A 26,888-nucleotide genomic window follows, 5' to 3' on the forward strand; every position below is an offset into this window, starting at 1 on the left:
AAGTTAAACGGTTTTTTGTGATACCCATATTGTGGTGGTTGTGGAAAAATATGTACCTAGTCCGCCATATTGGAAAGGCGTCCATCTTGAATTTTAAATATTGACATAATCATCGTGTTTTACTAGTGTAGCCCTTTCATTTGATACCCATATTGAGGGGGTTAACCCTTTCAGGACCATAAGGTTACGGTACCTTATTTAATTAATTTAGCTAGATGTAATGAATTAATAGGCATCCTAAAAACATAATTTATACTAAAAATTCAAAAAAGTTTTACATTTTTGTTGGAAATTTATGGGACAAATATGTCCCGATGGTCGCTAAGGGTTACTTTCTACTTAAACTCTAAATTTTGGTTTACTTGTTGGTAAGTCTGTTTTGTTGTAAATAATGTACATTTGTTACTTAGTGTACTTTTTTTTACTAGTTTATGAATAATATAAATATAATAGGGCAAGTTATTTGTGGTAATCGGCGAAACAATTCCTGTTGTTAGATGATTGGTTAGTGATTAGATGGATTGTTTTTTTGAAACGTTGAAGGTTCAGGTGATTCTTGCCGTTGAAGAGTCGTTGTTTCTTTAACCTCGACATCAAATACCCCTTGGTCATCATCCTGTACTAGAAGTCTTTGGTCTTCGTCATCAAGCACTAAGTCATCTTCCTCATCGCTATTGTCGCCCACAAAAATTTGAAGAATTTTATTTTTTCGAAGTTCAAAAACTCCACGTCCCTTACGAAACATATTCTGAGAAAAATATGAGTAAGGAAATGATAGCATTTTGGTATATCATCAGGCCAAAAGTTAAGAAAATCCGTAGAAAAAGTATCCCTTTACGCCGACAGGGACATCCGTGTCCCATAATCTTTATAACGATTTATCACAGAATACAACATAAATACATTACTACTGAATATTTAGAATAACAATTTATTTACCAGGTAATGATAATTTGACACTGTAAAAACTTGAAGAGCACTTTTACAATATCAATTATTTATTCCAAACAGCAGATCATTCGCGCCAAAAGAACTCTAACGTTCCGATGACGATAAACAACAAACGGTGTTAGTTATCCTATATTGCTAGTAAAAAATAATAAAAAGGTACTTTCCGAAATATTAAAACAAAAAAATAATTTACAATGGTTACGTAAATATTTAATTAATCCATGATTTTTGCTTGGGACACCGGCGTCCCCGTGGTCGTGAAAGGGTTAAGGAAAAATATGTAATCCGCCATTTTGTATCGGCGGCCATCTTATATTTATAATGTTATTGATTTTATTATATTGTATTGTCATCTAAATTAAATGTGTGTACCAAATTTCAGATCAATCTAACAACGAGAGGGTGCTTAAATTTCAATTACTAATTTTTAATGCAATTTTAATTTTTGTCTACTGCTGGTGTACATAAATAAATTATAAAGTTTATATGTATAAATATGTATTGTTAAACTATTAAAAAGTGTATTGGTGTGGAGTATTTTGATGCTTGTTCTCAACAACTATAACACCTTGTGAAGCAGAGTTGAGTCAAAAACAAAACAGATTAAAAAAAAGTTGACGATCGATAGTTTTGTTAAAATTTCCAAAGTTGCCAAAATTCTAAATTGAATGTATAACACTGAGAATATTACATATGAAAGTTAATAATATACATATTTATACATATTTAATTTTATAAATATATTATTATTCAAAATGTGAGGTGTGAGGTCCAGCTTTGCAATGTGACCCAATGAGCTTAGTTACATGTTGATAATTAAGACGAATCTAAAACGTAAAATTATATATATGTATATATATATAAATTGTACTTACCACAGCAGCGAGCAGGACTGCAACGAGGGTCAGGAGCAAAGCCAGCAGTTTCATTTTGCAAAATAACTGTGCACACGATTCACGGGATCGACTTTTATATGAAGAGGCAAAGGAAATAGTAGCAGTGGACAATGGGTGTACGATTATGAACGCTATTATTGTAATTTCGATAATATGTATTGCAATTTAAAGGGGCGTCAGTGCGAGAAATTGCTGCCAGATGTAAAATTACTTATTGTAAATATTTAATTGATCATACTAAATGCGGTATACGTGCAATTTTATACTAATAGCTGAACAGATATGTCTGGCCCTGCATAGATCGTATGCCTTATTATATATGCCGAATTCCTGACTCTCTTTGAAATGTTTATACATAAAGGAATAAAAATAGTTAGTTCCTAGTTATCGTTTTCAAAAATAAATAAATCATTTATTGCTCACGTTACATTTCAGATTAGTCAATAGAGACATTTAAAACCAATATTAAAAAATGTTATTAAAAGATATGTTATTGTATCCTTAAATCAATATATATATATATATTAGGACCTTAAATAAGTTCTCGCTGCTTTTTTTTTCAAAAAAAAATTATTTAAAATACAATGCTTACAATGACATTACTCAAAGTATTGTCCATCATTAGAGACCACTTTCTCCCATCTCTCTGGTAGCAATAGAATCCCCCGTCGGAAAAATGACTCATCTTTCGAGGCAATCCATGAATCAAGCCATTTTTCGGCTTCTTCAAAAAAATGGAAGCGCTGCTCGCTTAAACCGTGCGCCATCGACCGAAACAAGTGGTAATCGGAGGGGGCTATGTCCGGTGAATACGGCGGGCTATCTTTCAAAAAACAGCGAGAACTTATTCAAGGTCCTAATATATATATATCTATATATATAGACGTCTCTGCCTTGCTGTGAGGATCTATTGGATGATAGGGCGATGTTATTTATATATATATATATATATATATATATATATATATATATATATATATATATATATATATATATATATTATATACATATATATAACCAAAGACTTCAACATCGCCATATCATCCGATAGATCCTCACAGCAAGGCAGAGACGTCTATAAAAGATAGCCACAGTGACGGGTCTAGCTCTGCCCACATCTGGGGTTGGGGTCAATTGGGGTCTTATTCACGCCGCAACTACCAGCTCCAGGATTCCACTCGAGAATCTTTCTGTCCGCGCTGCTATTTATTGCACTAGCGATACACCTCGCACTTTTTCACTTCCGACGATCAATTCTTCGAGATATATCTGTGAATGTAGTTCATCTACAGATCTCATTTCTGGCTCGTGCTCATATTAAAACTCCGAACATAGCGTTCCCCATTGATCTTTAAGTGACCATGAGCTTTCTGATGAAGCCTTTTTTTTTGGTTACGAAGGAAAAATCTTCCGGACGTTCAAGGTGCCCCGCCTCTAGGGGGAGGACAGGGGTATATGGGATCCCTACCCACTAAAACCCCCCGGTGATCGTCCTCAGGCCAGGGATCGGTACGCGGTCTTCCCTCGCGCCATGCTACTCTAGATAGCTCGTCCCAGGGTATGCGTGTGTGGTTCACGCTACCCTCGAAACCCTCGTGGTGCTGTCACGATGGTTCGAGACCACATCGAACCATCGTCCACCTCAGAGTCGCCGAAGCTATTGGGAGTTTAGGGTCCCCACCAAAAACTCCCGCGACTCCGAAGGCCCCGTTTATAGTAGTTCTTATGAGGCCTAGTAACCCACCAAGTCTCAGATGCACATATCATTAGACCTTTGTCTTCAGATATTGCAGTATTTTTGACGAGATGTTTCGATGTTTCCGGATGTTGTCAATCCGAATTCGATTCAGAGAGTGATTTCTTTCTAGAAGTTTACCTTACGGACTTATTGTAGTCTTAAATTCTAGTACAGTAATAGATTATCACATAATCTGAATAGGTCGTCAAATTTTGATAGTAAAACTAAAAGGTCCTTAAGAATTGACAAAACATAGAAAATAAAAACCTGTTTATTGCCATCACTTAATGTATCCCTAGTTAATCTAAAACTAATATTACAATAACATATATCTTTGTATATATGTATTATTTATCAGTCAATATTTAACTTCTTGAAGCTGCCTTGTACACTGAAGATGTCTTCCACCGCCGTTTTGCCGCCAAGTCTTTTGGTCTCGTCAACTCTGCGCAGACTCTCGTCTTTGAAAAACTGACTGTTGCTTTTCAATCGTTCAAGCAATTCATCTGCAAATTACAAGTTTCACTTTAAATCCAACAGCGAACATCTAAATGAATATAGAGGTAGGAACCTGGACCTTGGATGCTGGCTTCCTACCGATCTTATACTAATCTACGTACGTGACCTGATGAAGACGTTGAACCAATATACCAAATGGATAATAGATAATCGAAAAGATGAGTTTATCATCAATGATATATATATGTCAGTCAAAAATAAATAATTCAAATTTGTTATTTAAAAATTTAAAATTAAATAAGTTGTTTAATGGAATCAGGCGTTACCTTGCGGAAGTCCATCTTAAGTAAGAAAAGGACCAATATTTAGCCACCACAATATTTAGCCCGCTGATAAATGCGCATGCGGCAAATAATGCGAACTACACAACTACCATCGTCAAATCACTCAACAGTTTGAGAACTCTGTGTAGAGTCACTAATCGGTGTAACATAACCCCTGAAGATGCCCCGTGGAGGGGTGAAACACGTGTATTGGTCCTTTTCTTACTTAAATAAGTTGTGCTGGATTTGTAATGTTTGAATGAGAACGCTTTATATCAGAGTTTCCCAATGTGGGGCCCACGCCCCAAAAGGAGAGCATTTAACTATTATAGAAGGCAATTTGAAAGTGGACTCAAAACGAGTTTATCCCTTACGTTCCGGGCCATTTAAATGCAATACTCAATTTCGGTGTCAAATTTAATAAAAAAAAGAAACAAATTGATTATTAATTAATATACATAATTATTAGGTATGGTTTTGACGAAACCAAAATATAGACTAGGTAAGCCGTTTGGAACCCCTGTCGTTTTAAAACCTCGATAAACAATAAAAAAAACTAGAATCCTAAAAAGAATCTGGAACTCTCCATGAAGAGAGATGTAATAAGATATAAGAACTTAAAAAAGGATCAAAATTGTATACCATTTATGGTTTTGTAATCTTTATATTCACCCCCCTCTTCCTTGGGGAAAGCCTTCTTCGGTATATATTTGTAAGGCCCCTCGGAGTTTGGCATGTGAATATGTATGATGTCCATTAGAGATTTCGACATAAAAGGCTTCAGCAACATCATCAGCTTGTCCATAAACACGGGCGCATTCAAGAAGTGGACCTCTTTCAGGCGAACCAGCATGCATTCCTTGTAATAAATAAATATCTTTACTTGCAACTCTCTTCTAACAAGATTTGAAATTTCGCTAAACTACTTCGCTGATGACTGCTTAAATTATATCTAATGATATTAAGAATAAAAATATAATACGATAATAAAAATAACAAATATATCCTTTTATATATATACATATACATATATATATATATATATATATATATATATATATATATATATATATATATATATATATATATATATATATTATTAGTATGTGATTTGTATGTTATTACGGAATATAGACTACTGTTTGGTTAAAAGCCTCTTCCAACTTCTCTGGCTTGGGTCAACCAGTATTTACTTATTATTATTTACACTTTATTATATAACATATATAATAACTAAAAAAACCAATTAACATATATACAAGAGATGGCCTTATCGCTCGAGGCGATCTCTACCAGACAACCTTTGGATGGAGACGAGAGATATGAAGGAGAGAGCGGTTTAGACTATACATACATATAAATACATACACTGCTATATGTATGCTGCTATATATAATGATACAAATTAAAATATTAAAATTAATATACTATTCTATAATATATAGTTTCTGCTTTTGGTAATATACAGGGTGATTGGTCATAACTGTAAAAGATAGGAGGAAATCTATAGAACATCTTTTTTTAATTTATGTAATATATGGTACACCTTTTCCAAAAATCAATGGTTTTGGAAATAATTAATTACGTAATAATAATATAGTAAACAAAATCGTTTTTAAAATTCGAATGAGTACATATTAAAATTAATTATTGCTTATTATCTAACTTGGATGTCTTAGAGCTAGAAGTTATTTGCCTGTAGTATTCCAATGAAGTTTCAGAGTGATCAATTGATACAGGATGATTGAAAATAGGCATAAAAGCTGTAAAGATTTTTGCAGAGAAATATGCTGTTTATTTATGCATTTAAAGCTTATACACTTATTATCAATCTGTATATTGACTGTTTTTTAAACATAAATTACCTCTAACTACCGTAAGTATTAGGTGCAATAATAATGTCGCTTCCTTAAGTTAAATTCACACGACTATATTTTAAAACAAGTTTTTATTTCTAATCAACAATATATTCACCTTCATTATCAACAACCTTTTGCCATCTAGTATACAAATTTTCAATGTTGGAGCGGTAACATATCAATCAGTTTTTCTGTAAAACATGTCGACATAAACGACATTACTGTCGGGACCCTCTGATATATGATATAATTAAATATACTTACTTGCAGGAAATACAAGACCTGTTTAATGTTAATGAGGTCCAGCTTCGCGATGTGACCCAATGAGCTTAGTTGCATGTTGATAATTAAGACGAATCTAAAACGTAATATGAGATAAATATATATATATAAACAACGGATATAGCCCAGAGGATTAGCTAGTCAACTAGCTAAACCTGTCGCAGTGGAAGACCACATACCAGAAGGCCACATAACAGAAGACCACATACCAGAAGGCCACATAACAGAAGGCTGTGAGGGCCTTAAAGTGGTCTGGAGAGGAGACCACGAATTTGCCGCCGCAGCGTAGGAGGTCTTTTTTTAATGGACCATCATTTTGGGGACTCTTCGTTCATCCCTGGTATGTATGGGGCATACGTTGCAACTCGGGTAAAGACTTTTTCATTTTATTCTTCTATTTTACATTCTCTTTTCATCCTTCACATATTCAAACTTCTACATATATATATCTATCTTTCTACATATTCAAACAATCTCCCGTGCGTCACCTTCCTTCCCACATCTTCGTTATTACACCACAATTTGATAATACATTATCAGTTTGTTACATTATCACAATTTCACTTAATTTTTCTATTTCATTATCTTTTTTTATTTATTAAACCTATTTTTACTTTACTCGTGATTAGCGTGGAATCTTGCTCGACCATTGTTGACTTCTTTCTAAGTCTTACTCGTTTCTATTGTATATTGTTTTACTTTTTATGAGAATTCTAGAAATATATGGCGACACCAGTCGCCCATGAGGGAGGCATTGCTACCTTCTTAGATCCTCTTCCCCATCACTACCTTGGAATCAAAGCGGAGTCTTCAAAACACAGGACAGTCGGATATGTTATACACGACGATCTGGTCCAACTCAAGGTCACAGAAGCACGAGGGACTTTAACTTGATCTTTAACCTATATAGATACTCAGGGAATCCCCGTGCCCCATCAGCATCTGGACCAGAAGCGTACTAGGTTTCCACGCACAAGAAAAACACGAACTTGCTAAAGTGGTTAGAAATTTCTGTATGAAATCAACGGTAGATGTCTATGTTTATTCATGCTACAGAAGGCGCCATCTATCGGCCAATTCCATACTTACTGTCACGACCACATACTATGATATTGTAACAGCTCGTTTGAGTCAATATACGCCCACTGTAAGGCATAGGCTTCCCCAGATGATGTCTCTGAGGGATATACTGTAATAGCCACGCTTGATAGGCAGGTTGGATAGCGCAATGTGGTATTATGGTATGCAGAGGACGCTAGTGCCCATCCCCTACAACATGTTTATAGCAGTGGCAATCCTAAATAATTTATGCACAAAATGTGAATTATATAAGATTGTATTACGAGAAAAAAACCCGTAAATGATCCCAAATCTCAAATTGTATAACAATTTTAGTAAATTCATATAAATATACATACAGATAAATACTAACAGAATAAAAAGATTAAAATTTTTTTTAATATGTACGTAATCAACTCAGGCTTTTATTTTCTTATTTTTTAAAATTATTATCCCTTCATTTATGTCCATATATAGTGTTAATATATACGTCATGTAAAAGAATGCTAAAAGAACCCTATTGCACAGAAATAAGATTCAAAATAGGCCACAACGCAGTCAAATGAAATTGTTATGATAACTTTCACAGTTGTCCTTGTAAGAAACTAAATCATCAACCTAAATTTATACTTTTGCTTGAATTAGTTTGATGCCTATTAAGTAAATATATTAAGTATGAACACATAATTAAACTCATTTTGTTTACCCCCGAAAAACTTGGACCTGAACGGCCTACGGTTAAGTTTATCAATAAACATCGGGGGAAAACGTGTGATTAAAATGTATTGCATACCCCGGCCAGGTGCCTTCCTCGTACTGCCAGAGATCAAATTCCATCATCATCGCTCTAACTGTAGCGCAGAAGTTGAAGTTTCGAGGGTCTGGATCCAGGAGCCGCAGATACATTGCTCGGTAGCCGTAGACTGTGGGCGTTGGTAATCGAGCGATGAGGCTGTGAATTATAAAAATTAATGAAATCAATTTATATTTACCAAAATTATAATTCTTGATAAAAGATGGCGTTAGAGTCGCTGTTATTTTTTGTATACAACCGATAGATGTCACTGGCAGTAGTTTGACTTTGGCGCGTATGTAAAAGAACTTTGCTTAGTTGATTTCGCAATTAAAAAGAGAAGAATAAGCGAAGAGTCAACATTCATAAACAGAAAACTGCCGGAAAACTCAATTTAAAAGAGATTATATTTAATTTAATCTCCTGTAGAGGTATTCTGGTTTTTAAAAATGTCTACAATAAGCTTTACCGGCTTTTTCTCTATTAATACTGTAAAGAGATGCAGACTAAATGAAGTGTGCAAACCCAAACCAGTATTTTATGGTCCCTGTTATTGGGGTCCTCTTCTTCGTTTTTCAATAATTTTTGCCAGATATTCATTTTTATTTATGCCCCGATTCGACTATTCGCTGCTAGTTTTTCTGCCGTTTACAGCTTCTTTAGACTTGAAACCGATTCAACCGAGCATTGTTTTTTTAGTGCAAGAATATTACGAGCGCCATCTATGGGTACCGGTCGAAACTACAGAGTACATACATAACCTCAACAAGAATATGAACATAATATTGACGAAGAACTAGTTGTTAATGACAAAAAAAAAAACACTGAAATGAAACATTTATGAAGATCAGTGTTTCCAAACGTGGGACGTAGCCCACAGAGGCAATTTGATTGTTAAGGACATTTAGGACATAAAGGGCCTTTTCGCTTTAATATAAAAATTTATGTATGTTACACATGTGCGTAAGATTTTTAGAAAGGCTAGGGAGAGGCATGGTACAAAAAAGATTGGAAAATACTGATATAATACTATTATAAAAACAATTGTTATTACACTCACACGTTGTTTAACACTTGCAGGATGGTCTGGTCTACCACTCGATCCTTGAAGTACACAGTGAAGATTGTCCTGAGCGTGTAGTGTAGGTCCAGCACTTGCTTAGAGACCTCCGGACTGAACGCACACGAGTGCAACACAATTGCAAGGTCCATATCTGTAAATACAGACAAACCGATAGTTAAATATGTTTCACGGGCAGCCCAAGACCGGTGATTGACCATCTTTGGGGAAAGCCTTATATCATTGGGTGTATATCTGTTGACATGATGATGGTATGCGTAGACAGTCCTGACCATAATTATGCTGGTCTATAACTAAACCGAACTAAGGTTTCGATCCTCAAATAAGTTAACGTAAAAGATAGGTTATTGTTGACTGTTCCAATACAAAATCAAGTTGTTTGGACATATAGGTAATGAGGACTCAATGGAACGTTTGTTGGTGCAAGGAAAACTGGAAGGCGAGCGATCTAGTGAACGATCTTCAACGCGATGGACAGACGTTATCAAGACTGTCACTGATGGGCACTGGGGCGTCAGAAGCGACCACGGCATGACCACGAACACTCTGATAAGAGTGCACAAATGAGAAGAGTAGATAACTAAACATTATTAACTGAATAAAAAGAAAAATTATAATAAAAGGAAAAAAAATAAATTTCAATAAAATACAAATCTGACAGTAATTTTAAATTAAATACAGATAAATTCATGTCGTGGCGAGTTAGCGAGGGTAAGTTAAGTTAACGGATGTTGCTGTATGCGGGCAGCACAGGTTGGTCATCGTGTGTTTGGGGGAGACCTGAATTGCAGTGGGCGTTCATCAGGGTTAAAAAGAAGAAGATATCGCAAAGACGAACAGTAACCACTGTTCATCTATGCGGTCCTTTGAAATAACTTTTACTGGCATATTTCTTCAATTGGACTGCTAGAGACTTGTGATATTTGACTTTACGAAGTTGTCACATGACACAATACGTCACTGCCCCAGTACGAGTAACGTGTAGTCAGATTTTCCGTGAACTCAAGTGGACGGATATTGACATAGCGAAACGTATTGCGACATGGCATAAGTGTTTCTATTTATTGTATATTCTAGGATTCTATATTTTGTATATTCTAGGAATGAAAATTTGTATCCAAATTTTGAAAAATAGGGGTGTAAAACAAGGGGGGGGGGTTTATATAGATACGTACATTAAATCAAGTTAGTATACTTAGCGACACGTGTGCGGCGGACGGACTGTGTCGGCAATCGTTCCCACGCTTCCGTCGCGCAATTAAAAATAATTTAAACTGTTTCCAAAAAACTTTCATTCCATCTCCTACGCAAGAAAAGGACCAATATTTAGCCACTTCCGCACATGCAGTGGTAGTCATGCAATAAAATGCACCGCCCGCCAGCCCGCTGATAAATGCGCATGCGGCAAACAATGCGAATCACACAACCGCCACCGCCAAATCACTCAACACGTGTTTCACCCCTCCACGGGACATCTTCAGGAGTTATGTTACACCGATTAGTGCTAAACACAAAGTCTAATTTGATGTAAAAACGCGCTTGTTCGGCTTAGCATGCTGATATTAAATATTTAATGGAATCAGGAAGTCCTCGCGGAAGTTCATCCTAAGCAAGAAAAGGACCAATGTTTAGCCACTTCCGCACATGCAGTGGTAGTCGTGCAATAAAATGCACCGAATGCGTGCACCAAACAATGCGAATCACACAACCGCCACCGCCAAATTACTCGACACGTGTTTTACCCCTCCACGGGGCATCTTCAGGAGTTATGTTACAGACGCAATGCAGTTGTACGATGACGTTCGCACGTAGTAAACCGCTCTACCCGAGTAGAGCTGTGTGGTGTTAATGTGTATGCTACTTGGGACGGCAACGTGGAACACAGGCGAGCCAAGGATGGATCCAGATTCAACCTCAGTTCTACCACAATGTTCGCGGTTAAGAAGCGGGCGGCCGGCCCCTAAGAACTGGTGTTTTAGCATAGCCGCAGAGACCTAGTGAACATCCTGAACTTTTTTACCCTGCAAAATTTGAATAACACTCGTACAGTTTTCAATTATCATATAATATATCCATATAAATCGACGTAATGAGTAGCAAACACTTGTTATAATTACATACAATAAAGCAACCGATACAAAAGTAATAGTAACACTACAATCATCGACCATTTCATACATCGGTTATATGTATTACGTAAGTGATATGTTATAATAAAACTCTACCTGCTACTTGTAATTCTAGAGATGACATCATTACATGTAACGAACGACTTGATTGTATACGCTTTATAGATTAAGTAAGAAAAGGACCAATATTTAGCCACTTCCGCACATGCAGTTGCAGTCGTGCAACAAAGTGCACCGAATGCGTGCACCAAACAATGCGAATCACACAACCGCCACCGCCAAATTACTCGACACGTGTTTTACCCCTCCACGGGGCATCTTCAGGAGTTATGTTACACCGATTAGTGCCAAACACAAAGACCTTCAAGTCAACCTTCAAGCCTTCAAGTCTTTAATGGGCGGTTCAAAGTCACCCAGAGAGAGTTATGCTGGTATCTTTTCTTCTCAAAGAAATGCTCGTCGGCCGTCTCAGTGTAGGGGCAGTATTGGAGACCATGTGCCAGTAGACCCGGCGTAGGTAAGATACCTAGGCAGGCCTTCTACATAGCAAAGGTACCGGGCATCGGTAATGGTGGAGGGAGGCCTATTGCTTGCAGTAGGCGTCCGTTCCGGCTGAAAAGAAGAAGAAGTAGAACCAAAAGGCCAGCGAATTAGAAAGTTGAAGTAGCAGCGGGTAGGTCTTCAGGTTCTAGATGAGACCACATACCAGCGTGAGCAATGTGCTGAACCAATCATCTTGGTTAACTTTGAAGGAGGCTCATTTTCAGTTTGCAATACCGTTAATGAATGATTTCATTGCGTATATTAAAACCATTGTGAGAAGCGATGATGTGATACATGGTGTTTTCAATCAAAGGTCTATCGGCATATTTAAAGCGAATTAAAAAAGCTCACCTGTCAAATATTCTCCAGGAAGATGCGGTTGTGTCTTAAGCCACTCTGCCAACTTCCTGACATCCTCCGCCTTTATTTCCGGATTCTTCTCGTATTCTCTCTCCACAGGAAACTGATGGATCACCAGCGACATCTTGTACCTATACACATAAAACTCTAAGTATAGATCGACGAAACTATTAAAAAATCGTAAAAATCGTCGTCGAGTGACCAGCTTATCGGTTTTTAATAGGATACACTTTGAAAAGCGCTCGAAGGCTCTTTTCGAACTGATAGATCCAACTCTGTTCCTTTATCGGACAACTAGGCGCAGGCAAAAGGTTAATCCATACGTTATTGACATACCCAAAAGTCGAACTAAACGGTTTGACAACTAGTTTTTTGGTGAGAGTCGCCAAGATTTGGAACGACCTGCCTGGGTCTATTTTTCCTGATGCTGAGTAGTTGAACTCTGGAGCTTTTAAGAGTAGAGTGAACAGGATTCTTTTGGATGGGCGTGTACCACCTTCATCTTCATCTACACTTTCCATCAGGTGAGATGGAAGACAAACGCCTATTCCATTACAAGTATATACATTTTTTTTTCATTAATTTTATTTTAAATGTACAATATCAAACATAATGCCCATTACCAATAACAAACCTCTTTATTTGAATATAAGCTAATACTTTTTTATGACGGATGCTCTGTCGTACTTTTTAAATTTATAAATCCACAGTTTGTGAGAGTAGGCGGTAGATGGCGCTTATCTTAAATCTCTTGGGTTACTAAGATTGAGAGCTCCGGGAGTCCCGGCGCAGGCTTTATAACTTCGGGATGTTCAGCCCTATTACTACAATACTGTTACCCAAACAAATGCAATCTCCAACAAACTTTTCAAAAGCGTGGCTAGGTAGAGGTCGAGTGAAATAGAGGATTTTTTTTTAATGGCCCCCGCTATTGGGGGCCTCTCACTTATTGGGATCAGGGGCTTTATTATTTAATAATTTTTTCAGTATTTTCTATATTAATCACTCTCTTTCACGCGTCACAATATCTTTCATTCTTTACTTTCGTCCTTCACAATATCTTTCGTTTTGCTCTTTTATACCTTCTTTCTTTTCTCGCCTTTCTTCCATCATCTTCTTAGTCTAAGGTGGCTAGGTACATTTATATTATTTTTTTATTTATTTATATTGTTCTTACATTTTATTTTTATCATTATTAATACATAACAATTCTATACATAATTTGTCATACATATATCAATTGCATTGTCTGCCACCCTTCGAGCAAAGGACAGGAAGGATGGGAGTAGATTGTCGTCGCCCATCATTAAGGCGAGAAATACAGGATTAGTTGCGATGCGAACGTTGACGTGTTACTGACGGAACGAAGCGGCCAATATTTCCCCGTCTCACCGCGCGCTTACCTAGGGCGCGGTACAGCGGTTTCGGTGGCAGTTTATTATTTTTTAAATTATAACAATTATTAAAATTAGTCATTTCAGCCAATAGACGACCACTGAAAGGTATAGACGATGGTCTGATGCATGCATAATAAAGTTCCACTTAATATCTAAGGTCTTCATTTTCTTAGTCGTAAATCTAAAATAAAAAATATATTATTAAATAAATCTTAATCCCCAGCAAATTACAGGAAAGGAGATTACGATGGTATGGCCACATTAAACGAAAACCAGATGACCACGTGGTAAAAACTGCCTTAAGCCTCCCAGAATTCCCAAGAGGGAGAAGGCGTCCAAAAGCTACGTGGTGGTCTAATATCAGAAAGGAAATGGAAACCCTTCAACTTGATGCAGGGACAACCCAGGATAGAGTGGCCTGGTACAAATTGATAAAGAGACCCGACCCCAAATAAAGGGAAAAGGGAAGGAAGAAGAAGAAGAAGAAAATTAAATAAATCTTAATATAGCATTCATGAGTTTGTAGCTGATCGAAATGTGGAAGCTTTGGTCGTTGACTTACATGAATGATATTATAATACTGAACAGATCGTTCAGCCGGTGGTAACTTACTACTTATAATGTTAAAATAATCGACGAATCAATAGCGCATGTAAATACCTATTTAAATAAAGTTATTTTGAATTTTTGATGTTATAGTACGCAAAGAACGCTGGAACCCATCCGTTGGACACTTGTTCGCGAGAAGTGTGCGAATAACAACATAAGATTGTATATCGGGAATCCCCGCGACATACAATCGCAAGTCACAGTCTACTCTTTGATTTGAGATCACTGTCAGTAATATCAAATGTAATTAATGCGTAATCATAAACGTTAATGACATCGGACTTTATAATGCGTCCGGAGCGAATCAATATTGAAGATTTATTTTTCGGATTCAAATTTCCATTGCCGCTCCACTTTAGTGCAAAAGAGTTTAATATTCAATACATTTACTTTAAATAATAAAATTTGTAACAAAATATTTTCAAAAGTTTATATTTATTATACATTATGATTAACATATCGGCGGAAGGGATCTTAACTACACATTATAATCTTAAATAGTTAAGTGAAGATACTTAACCAGACCAATGGTAAGCGGTAGAGGGTTAAGACTTGCGAACAAAGTCAATCGAAATCAAAAAAAGATTGGTAAAGATATTATTAAAAATAATAATAATAAATTATTACAATCGTTGGTCGTTTCGATTCCCGAGATACAACCTTATATAACTCACACCTTGTGCATTAATTATATAGTATTGCCACAACTTACAAAGAAGTTTTTAGAAAATGAGTAGCAGCATCCTCTGCGTACCATAATACCACAACGCGAAAGATAATGTGAAGGACAAAAGAGAATGTATAGTAAAAATTTAAAAACTTATTTTATCCGAATTTGTAACGTTCCTTACCCCCAGTCAGAGGGAATGAGAGGCCCCCAAAAAAGCGGGTCAAAAAAAATTTGCATATTACGATGTGCCAATTCACCTGCGAAGTATCCCCTTAGATATCTTTGGGGGAGGCATATGTCGACCAGTGGACAAATAACGACTTGAAAAATTTTTGATCACTGGAAAGCATGGCGACCATGTGGTCATAGTCCTGTACGCTGGTCCGATCACGACCGAACCGAATCGATATATCCGAAGTATAGTAGCCGAAGCAATACTCTGCGTAACTTAGTTCGTAAACAACTTTGCGAAAAATGTCAAAATCCTCAGCTGACAGCGAAACGACGCAGGAAGTATCTCTCATTAAATATAGATCACATTAAAGAAGCAATAGAATAGGCCATTCAACTCCCTTACTGTACATTGAAAACATCAAAGATATTACATTGTACAGATAGGTAATGCATGCAAAAACACCGGCAAAAACTAGTCAATAAAGTCAGTCAATTGCTAAGAACTGCGCACGCGCATGCGATCTGATTATGTTATAACAAACCGCAAATGTATTTTGTAGTTAACGCGTTTTATTTAATCACTTATATCGTTAACTCACCTAATGGGAACAAAGGGTCAATCAGGTAAATTGAAACAGACAAACTGTGACACTTTGTATTTGGAAAATGTTTCATGGAAATATTTTTAACAGAAAATACAACCTAAAATACATCAACTAGCGGATACAAATCTCCAGAAGGAATGGCGAGGAATGAGAGGCAACAAAAGATACAAAGGTATGGAAAGGAGTAAAAGAGAATATGATGAAAAATGAAAGATATTGAGATGGATAGACGAAGAGAGAGATAATAAAAATGGTTATGTGAATAGTTTATTAAGAAAATATTTTTTCCATCCACCGTAATATGGGAAGTACGAGAGTACCCAAAAGGGGGTGAGGATATAAAGTTAGTACTGGCCTGCATATATTTCTTCCAATAACCTAGACATCCTATCTTATATGGTTTACAAAGATCGCCTAATCAATCAATAGTTCATCGAACATTAATAATCCCTAGTGTTGTCTCGCTCGCACAAAGCCTAACACACGCAGACCTGTGCGCGTTCATTCACCCACTAGTTGTACAATATTATGCAAAATGTATAGATGTAGCTGCAAAAAAGAAATCAAGAGAAGCGTAGAAACAAGCCAGAAGAGAATCAAGAACCAAATCGATTAGCAATTTTGAATACAGTGTCTCATACGACTGTTGAACATTTGCTCATGTACCTATCTTTTTCATCTAATTTGGACGCGGTCTCAGATTCTATTCTTCTACCCATTGTTTTCTTCTTTTTGTGTTTTTTATACTCTTCACCTCTTCATCTACCTCTCTATTGTCTTTTGATATTTATTAGGGCTTTAAGAGAATATTAAAAACTACTTTTTAACATAATGAATATTCTAGAAGACATCGGTTGCGTATTGAACTGTACATGCACAAAATAGATTCATCAAAATGTTTTTAAAGTCACCGAGTTTTAAAAGAACAAACTAGAATGTATAACAAGCTGGCCTCTAAGTCAGCAGGTCAAACACAACAATTTATTAATTAGTCGGCATCTAACGACAATTTAATGATAAAGGAAAAGATTAAAAAAAAACATTGATCTGCTTACTAATCACTGGCCGATAAGGACAGCGGAAAATTAAAAGGAAAAAAATGTCTAGAAAATGTTTTATTTCATAATTGGAATATATAGTTTATACACTTCTTATACTAAAGTAAGTACAAGTTACCACTCAGGAAACGAAGGTTGGACCTTTTTGCCTTCACGCCATAACAATGTTTTCAGACGAAGGACGCACGCTCCACAGGAAGGCATTTTGATTGTTAAGGAAGTCAATTCCAAAATGGACTCGAAATGAGTTTAACCCTTTCGCTCCGTGCTATTTAAATGCAATTTTAGTGCCAAATTTAACGAAAAAAAATAAATATATAAGTAATTATAAGATAATTTCGCTTGAGATGACCACGTAATTTTTGCTGTGGCAGTTGGACCTTTTTGCCTCAGTCACGCCTTAACAGTGTCGACATTTTGATTGTTAGGGAAGTCTATTCCAAAATGGACTCGACAGGAATTTAACCCTTTCGCTCCGTACTATTTAAATGCAATTTTGGTGTCGAATTTAACAAAGAAAATAAATGTATAAGTTTAGTAGTGTAGATTCCTTATTAAAACAAATATTAGGAATCTACTTTATTTTTAGGAAACACAAATTACACATAAAACATAAATTAGCATTAACACGTTAAACGAACTGAAAAAAAAACGAACTGTCAAAAACAAAAGAGGCCAGGCGCCCACGGTAGGTAATTTCGCTTGAGATGTCCACGTAAATTTCGCTGTGGCAGACGACAGGCTTCGCGGGGAAACCCCGGATGTTTAAAATCTCAAACAGCGCAGTTGTTCACTCTTTATTGGCATTGCAACTCCTATAGTGTTTACAGTATTGAGTCGGTGTTAATTTGAAATGTCTGTCAAAACTGTCGTATAAGCTCGTTGATTTAATAATGCATTGTACTGATCTCCTAGTGACTTCTTTTTAAAACATATAATCTAAGTTATGTATATGTATGTTATATGACGCAAGGGTGGAGGAAGTGGTTTGAGAACTTTAGAAAGACCAAGGTGCTTCATGACAAGAAGGTTTATAAACACTGCGTCATAACTTCAGAATTAATTTACTTATTTATCTCATATTTTTCTCGATACAATATACTTATAAAAAAAATTATAAAATTCTTGTGCTTGTATTTGAAATATAAAAATCGCAAAAGTGTGTTTGTGCCATCAGTTTTTATATTTCGTATTTTTTATTTCTGATCTCGAGTTGTAAAAGTATCAAGATTATTTAATCACTCATCTAAACAGTAATGTATCAAAAACATTACAATAAGTATAATGTAATATTGTATATGTATGAACAGGAATTGCCCATTCAAGGCTTCAGCCTGACAAGCCTGATGGAATCATCACGATTATTGGATTTTATTATTTATTAAATGTATATAATTAGTATATGTATATATTTAAGTAGATCTACTATTGCATATCTATATATAAATATAGTAAGTAGTAGTCATTACATATTTATATAAAGTGTTTTTTATGTCTTTTATGATATTTACTTGTTTTACCTACCTTGATTACTATCTCTACATCGTCTAAAAGGTTAACTGGTAGAGAATGGCTTCAGCATTAGGCTCTCCGTTATACATACATTATATAAAAATTTATAGATAAATAAATAGTTTCAAGCAAATTTTTACGAACTGTGATGAATAAAATTTTCAGATTCCTGGTTATCCTTATAAGGAGCGGGTTCCAGAGATAAATAGATTGTATTGCGAAGGGGTGAGTAAAGTCAATTCTGTGGGAGAGACACTTGAATAGAAGTTTGTTCAACGAGGTAGAGTTCTTGATGTAGTTAGAGGCTACAAATCTGAATTAGAAAGAAAAAAATGTAGATAGCGATGTCTTTTTTTTTGAACCGGACAGAGTTCGAGGTGGCGGGATGCCGAGGGGCGAAGCACTAAGGCTTCCGGGAGAGCTTCAGCTCGGGGTACTATATACTTCTAGGTCATCAGATTGAATGGACGCCGAGCTCTTAGATTGCTACGAGAAATGTTCTGGTTTTGGAGGACCTGGTTTTTGTGGGTGGGTGGTTTGTGAGGACCTGGTTTTTGTCTGTCGCTCGTAGATAACATCTGCGCAGTGTCTAACAGGCAGCCTCCTTAACTACCATAGCACTAATACCTTACGAGGTGGTTACAATCATCTGTTCTTAAATATAACCTGAATTTTAAGAAGGTAATAGTAACAAGGCGATGCATGGAAGGTTATGTAAATAAAAGCAATAAGAATTAAAATAAAATCTGAAGAAAGGAAGAAGATAGAATTCAAGGTATTGTAATGAACGGAAAAGGGAAAATAAAAAAAATTACAAGGATACTAGAGGTACCTAAAACGGGGAGAATAAAAAATATGACAGCAAAATTACAAGGAAATAACGGAGCATCTGGTATATTCTTTACACGGTGAGTATAAAATATGACATTTAAAATATAAAGAACTGTTTAACTTTGAAAATATATCCTTATGCATTTCCTTGTATATTTATCCTTATTTCAATTGTATAACTAAAAAGTATACCCTTTAAGGTTGTGTTTACTATACTGTTCAATACCGGTTGACTAACAAAGAAACCTGCAAGGAATTAACGTTTTTAATTGGATAAATTTAATTTTGTACTGTAACTGTACTGTTGTATTTTTAATTTTAACATATGTGTGACTATATTTTTTAAGAGACAGATTTCGGTGTGACTAAGGTTGTTAAGGAAAACAGCCTTATACCTGGTTCCATCGTATACCTTGAACATTGCCTTCTTTTATCATCCACGCATCACAGTACTTCTTCCTTTCAGCCGATGTACGCCATCTGCAACCTCTTTTTTGTGATAAGGAAACGATCTGCCAGGGTAAATTTTTAGCTCACGAACCTGTGTTTCCTCGACCTCAATTTCAGCCTACCTAGCATGGTCTTAGCTACGGATGCGGGGGTGATCCACAAGTAAGGAGTTGAGACAATAGGCCACCGCCGTTGAAATTATGTTAGTATGTTCGCGTTCCCATAGTTTTAACAAAAGAAAATCCTAGAACATTCGAGAAAACCGTGGGGTTTTAGCTGGTAGGAGTCCGTCATAACTCTTTCGATGACACTACATAGGAGAGGTATCCCATGCAGGATATTTCCCCACGAAAAAAAAAGACCTGCCAGAGTAAAGTTTTAGCTAGCGGAAATCAATTTCAAAATACGTTGGGAGAAATCGCACAATGCAATTGGAGTGTTTTTCGATTTAACCAAAGCCTTTGATTTCGTACAGTATAATCATCATCACTAACGTAGCCTTTGTTTCTACTATATATTGTACTTCAACAACAATGTAGTATTGGAGATGACTAACTCAAAGGTTTTCTGTGACATTACAGGAAGCTTCAGTGGGATCCCCATCTGTCAACCCTGGCAGGTAAACTCAGCTTGGGCGTCTTTGCAATTAAAAAGTAACACAGTTAACGGGCATTAATTCGTCTCGACTCGTACACATTAGTTATTTTCATAGCGTTCTCTCTTACGGTATTTTATTACGGAGCAATGCCGCCGATGTTAATTTTATATTTATTTCACAAATAAGAGCTTTATAGACTACTAGCTGATCCCGCAAACGTTGTTTTGCAAAAAAATTAAAGTTTTTAATTAACAAATGTAAGGTAAGGGTTGATCGTAGAGGGGTGAAAATTTAGGTTTGTATGTATTTTTGTACGCTGTATCATAATAAAATAAAAACCAAAATAAATTGTCTAAAAAATTAAAAATAAAATTTAGGGGTGGACCACCCTTATCACTTAGGGGTATGGAAAATAGATAGTAGCCGATTCTCAGACATACTGAATACGCATGTAAAATTTGGTAAAAATCGGTCAAGCCGTTTCGGAGGAGTTCAAGTTCGAAACCGTGAACGAGAATTTTATATATTAGAAGATTTATAACTTAAAATCTAGATATTCACTGAAAGATGTTTTAAATAAATTAATATTGTAACGGCTGCTTCTAAATAATTATATAATAAATAATCTTAAATGACAAATAGTGATAGGCAAATTAAATACAAGAAATAAAAATGAACTTGTAATAGCTAGATTTTCCTATATGGGTCTGTCTGTACGAATATATTACAACTACTACTCAACTAGACATCCAAAAGTATACATACATATATATATATATATATATATATATATATATATATATATATATATTATGTATAGTTTTTAGGTGTTTATTTGTATGATGTACATATGAAAAATTGTTAAACTTCTTTTAAAAGAGCAACTGTTGATTTTTTGCCGGGTCTTCTCAACAGATGAGCGCTTGAAGCCTGTGGTAGCTTACTGCTTAAAATATTGACAATCGACGATGCGCATGCGCATGTAAAAGCCTTATGTAAAGATATTTTGAATTTATTATTTATATTTTATATATCCCAACACTTAAGTTTTTACATCCATAGCAAATAAAGATAAAAGATAAAATTTGTTTATTCAACATTGGAATTTTTAACAGCACGCTTATTGATCGACAACTTATTATTTTATTTAATCTATTTTATTTTCGACTCTGCTTCTCAAGGTGTTTTTATTGTGGAGAACAAGCAGGAAGAAACTCCATAACAACACATCTTTAATAAATATTAGCAATGCAGTTTTATACATATACACTTTATTAGATATAGCCTAAATAAATCAAAATAATCAGGCGACCACTTTGCCAAGAATTTTTATCATTTAAATATTATTTTATTGAATAATTAGCTTTTTCCATTAATTTATTTTAATTTGACTCTATGTATTTAGTATTCTTAATAGATTATAATTGATGTGATTGGTCTGTAAAAATAAACATGTAACTTTGCTTTCTCATAAAACAAAGGATTATTATTGATTATCATAATAATTATTATTACCAATAGGATCTTACTACAATAAACTAATTATAGTATTTATATACCAGTCGCAATAGGCTTTAGAGATAAAAGAAACATCAATTGGCTCTTGATTATTAAATATCGATAATTTCCGGTCAATTTAAGTGATTTAGAGAGAAATCTAAGTTGTAGATGATTCTATATATCTAGAACTATCCGTCCAGTTTGATAAATCCACCTTCGAGAAAGAGATCACTCGCTGGATACAATGGGTAACGTTCAGGAAGCACCGAAAACTCTTCTTATCTAAAATACAGCAATGTTTGAAGACGAAGGTCTTTGACCAATGTGTTATACCGATGATGACATATGAATGACGTGGTCACTTACAACGGGCCTCATAATCTAATTATAATATATATATATATATATATATATATATGTATGTATATATATATATATATTAAAGGCGTGTGTGAGGATATGTGTAATCTATGCTTCTTTTTATAAGTTAAGCGTTAAGCTAATTTTAAGTATATGTTTATAAGTAACTATTTATGTAACTATAATATAAATAGTATTTATATAAATATAATACATTACTTCGTTTTATATAACATTTGGTCACCACCCACTTATTATCACTGTACCGCCTTGGGTTGACTAATAGGTAATGCTCGAATACATTCAGTCCGACAATACAAAGGCTGTAAAATGGGTGAATAAATACTAGATAAATTAAATATATTAGAGAGACAAGAAAGCTATGTTGCTTTCTTTAGTTAAATTCACACGACTACATTTTCAACAAGTTTTTATTTCTAATCAACAATATATTCACCTTCGTTATCAACAACCTTTTGCCATCTAGTATACAAATTTTCAATGTCGGAGCGGTAGAAATCAATCTGGTTTTTTTTTAAATATGTCCACAGAAACGACATTATTTTCCGGTCACCCTAATACATGGTCGGCGTTATTTCAGGCCATACACACTAAATACAAGACATAGGACTTCCGTGAAGATATCTATGGGAGCATATACAATAATCACCACGCTTAGCAAGCTGGTTGACAGTTGCAGTGTGGTATTATGGTACGGAAACCACGCCTGTCCATCCTCTAGAATTTTTTAATGAGCAGTGACAATCCTATATAATTAATGTATAACGCGTTTTGTACAAGATATAGTCCAGCGAATTTATAAGTTCAAGTTGCAGTGGACAGGTCACATAACAAAAAGAACGAGAGTAACTTTAGGTTACCGAGTGGAGACACCCTAGGTAGACACATGGCTTTAAGGTCATCGAAAGAGACTGAATGTAGGCCGCTATACTTGTTGACTTAGTTACCTAAATAAAATGACATAAGACGTTATAAATAGAAACAAATAAGCAAAACAGTGTAAAAATAATATGTGAATTAGAATTTAAATATAGTAGCGAACAAACTAGATGTGTATATATATATATATATATATATATATATATATATATATATATATATATATATATATATATATATATGAGAAAAATTAAATAAAAACACCTGGGTTATTGCTAAATGTAAATATACCTAACTGCAGTTATTGACGATAGATGAAAGGTAATCAGAGTGAACGAAAAGAGAGAACGAATGGTGGAATGAAAGAGTAACGAGATAGATATTGTGAGGAATGGAAGAAGAGAAAATAAATAATAAAAAAGAGTAAAAATTAATAACAAAAAAAATATCCTGTTCCAACATAAGCAGGGATGAAACGAGAGATCCCCAAAACAGAGGACCATTAAAAATGACATTAAAATCACACAGCCTGTATAAGGAACAGTATAATAAGTATTGATGACAAGTTGTCATAAAATTATGACATATTTATTCTGACCAGCCTCGGATCTAGACAATTACAGCCGACCTTATTTACCATTTCAAACCGGTAAAATAATTTCTCTCCAAGTTCTCTTCCGGATCCACCGGTTCTTATCAACTTTGCTTATTTTGAACTTAACCGCTACAGTTACATAGTAATAAGTAATTTTTTATTACTTACTATGTCTACATTTATTTCTTCGCCTATATTATATATATCATAGTATATACATACTTCGAAAATTCAAAAAGGAAATTCGCTGATAACAGGTGGACACAAAGGGTTATAAAATGGACGGGACCACGAGGTACCAGAGCGAGAAGCAGGCCCAATGCCAGATGGGCTGACGAGATCATGGCTACGACTGGTCATGGGTGGATCCAAATTGTCAACCTCAAGACCTTTAACGGTCTGTAGCGCTTATGCAACGACTTGAAATAAAATAATGTACCAACTAATGTGTAATTTAGTAAAACTTTTAAATTTTATTATTTATATGTATACATTTTAACTGTATTTATCTCTATAATGCCTACATTGACTGTTGACTAATTGAGAAGCTTTTACAGAGCTGTTAACATGAATACATTCATTTTTTTAATATTGCTTCATATATTATCTTCCTTTGCGCACTGCTTATGTGGTTGTTTTAATTTTGTCACCAAATTCTGTTTTTAAATTACCAATTAAGAAATTTCCAGTGCATCTCTTGTAGGCTGAAAGTCCTATGTCATATTTTAAAGTACGCGACATGTTTCTAGGCGGAGATAAAATCTTTTGTTTTCGGACATGATTATTTAAAATTCTTTCCCTTACTACTTTGATCGCCTTATTCTTACACCTATAGTGTGGTATACAAACATTTGACTAATACCAAGCCTAGGGAGAATTTTAAAAATTATATTTGGCGTCATTCGTACTTTAAATGGTGCAAGGACAACGATTCTCTTTATCGCCCTACTCCATTTTAATATCACAAAATATTTTACAATACATTGGCGCGAAAACATATAAACGCAATGAATAATCAATACAAAAATTGATTCTAAATGCAAAAGAATGAATATTTATTTTTAATTATAATAGTATTTATGGCCAAACAATATATACATAAGTTCTACAATTAAGTAAGAAAAGGACCAAAATTTAGCCACTTCCGCACATGCAGTGGTAGTCGTGCAACAAAATGCACCGCCCGCCAGCCCGCTGTTAAATGCGTATGCGGCAAAAAATGCGAATCACACAACTGCCACCATTAAACTATTTAACACGTGTTTCACCCCTCCACGGGGCATCTTCAGGAGTTATGTTACACCGATTAGTGCCAAACATAGAGTCAAGAAGAGGCGCTAATCGGTGTAACATAATCCTTTTCTAAGGATGGACTTCTGCAAGGTAACGCCTGATTCCATTAAATATTCGATAATTGAGCAGTAGTAACCATGCAGTAGACAAAGACTTGCAAGCATGGGTCACAGGTTCGATCCCCGAAATACAATCTCATATAATTCACACTTAATGCCACGGCTCACGAATTTTTCCAGAGGATGGACAGCAGCATCATCTGCGTACCATAATACTTCACTGCGATCGCCCTCTTATTTTCGGGAGAGGGACATACACCCTCCTACTTTCACCTTCCCTCTCTTATCCTTCACAATTTATATCATTCAGCATACATTCAAAGCATTCACACACATTACATTTACGCATCGACTCCCATTCCTCACCACGCTTCCTGTTTCACGGTTTTGTTTTGCCTAATTACGTCACCCACCACCCTGCATCAAAACCGCAAGAAAGTGCAGCAGTTTTTCTCCTTTTTCAAACGTGAAGCGATGTTGCTGCAAGTGCCATATCATTTGCCGCGTCGTTTTCTTTTTATATCTCACCGTATATATCTATGGGGTAAATCTATGCCTAATAAGTCGTCTATGGTTTGGACTATTAATAAATACAAACTTAATTAGCAGAATATATATATATATATATGTATGTATGTATATGTTACAGTTTGCAATTAGAGAGTAGTAATTATATTTTATCCTTAATTTATTAAAGTTATGCAAAATGGCAATAGAGAGGTCAAAGTGGCAGTAGACAGATGGATATTGAGGTTGTAAGGTTCCGGAATGGTGAACATAGATTAGAGACCCCAGCGAAGGGCAAACAATCTTGTCTGTCGTAAAAAAAAGCTGGGCAAAAATATGGGATAAACCTATGCCCAGCTGTGGAGGTTCTACTTTCTAAAATGAAGATGATTACCTCAGCACTACGCTTGAACTGCTTAATTAGTGCAAATTTATAAACAAGTAAATGTTAATATATTTAACTCATTTCAACGCATATAAAACAAACAAGGTATAAATTACTTTTAAATTTATCACTATGTGTGTTTGTTCGTCGAGAAAATTGCGTATAAAAAGTATAAACGATTCCAAAATTGAAACATAGATATATGTGGTCCGATTGGAATTAAACTCGCATTTATTTATGTTAAATTATTGATTTATTTAAAACTATGTGGGAACTAAGAAAACTTCGTTCAGAACATGGAAAAGAAAAGAATTGAACACTTTCAACCGTTCGAAAACTTGTTGAATTTAAATAATCCATGCATCTTTCTTGTATCAATGGAAAGTCGCTTAAAATATATAAGCTTTTTTATAATTATAACTTTCACAGGTTATTTATTAAAAACAAACACAGACAAACTACAGGATAATTGTTTAGAATAAGGGCTTTAAAAAGGTGGCATATAGTTCATTTGTCAGCAAAAATTTTTAAAGTTTATACACCTCTTTCTAATCATCCTGTATCTTTATAGAGTATGATTGGAAAATCACTTTTGATCTCTCTGCAATCTGAATACTACAGAGCGTTAACTTCTAGCAATAAATCTGTATGGACAAATAGATTTGAATTTTAAAAACTCATTTTCTTCGCACATTCTCCTGACGTTGTTTATTATTTTCAAAATATATTGATACGTCTGAATCTTTTACATCAATAATTTGACAGCCTGTATATATTAAATTAAAAAGTGAATGACTTATAATAGCGTTTAAATTATAATATATTACATACCCAAGTGATTTGATTAAAAATGTAACAGGAACACGCGCGTGAATTTTACGTAAAGTTTATTACACGACTGCTTCGACTGAG

The 26,888-nt window shown here is 35.0% G+C and overlaps 1 protein-coding gene across 2 annotated transcripts; it reads right to left on the minus strand.

Moving 5' to 3' along the window:
• Positions 1 to 3,920: 3,920 nt before the first annotated feature.
• Positions 3,921 to 26,888, minus strand: LOC137924393 (clavesin-1-like). Of its 2 annotated transcripts, XM_068767788.1 has the most exons (7): positions 26,808 to 26,888; positions 12,465 to 12,604; positions 9,421 to 9,574; positions 8,361 to 8,519; positions 6,491 to 6,584; positions 5,010 to 5,226; positions 3,921 to 4,091 (listed from the first exon to the last, which is right to left on the minus strand). In XM_068767788.1, the coding sequence occupies exons 2-7, from the start codon at positions 12,595 to 12,597 to the stop codon at positions 3,940 to 3,942; spliced, it is 909 nt and encodes a 302-aa protein (XP_068623889.1). In that variant the 5' UTR covers positions 12,598 to 12,604; positions 26,808 to 26,888; the 3' UTR covers positions 3,921 to 3,939. The 2 variants fall into 2 exon arrangements, with proteins under 2 accessions (XP_068623889.1, XP_068623890.1); XM_068767789.1 differs by lacking the exon at positions 12,465 to 12,604 and having other exon boundaries at positions 26,808 to 26,873.

The sequence above is a fragment of the Battus philenor genome, unplaced genomic scaffold, assembly GCF_028537555.1.
Source record: "Battus philenor isolate CCGP_79_NKW_IND1 unplaced genomic scaffold, ilBatPhil1.0.hap1 SCAF_23, whole genome shotgun sequence".
Taxonomy (NCBI): Eukaryota; Metazoa; Arthropoda; class Insecta; order Lepidoptera; family Papilionidae; genus Battus; species Battus philenor.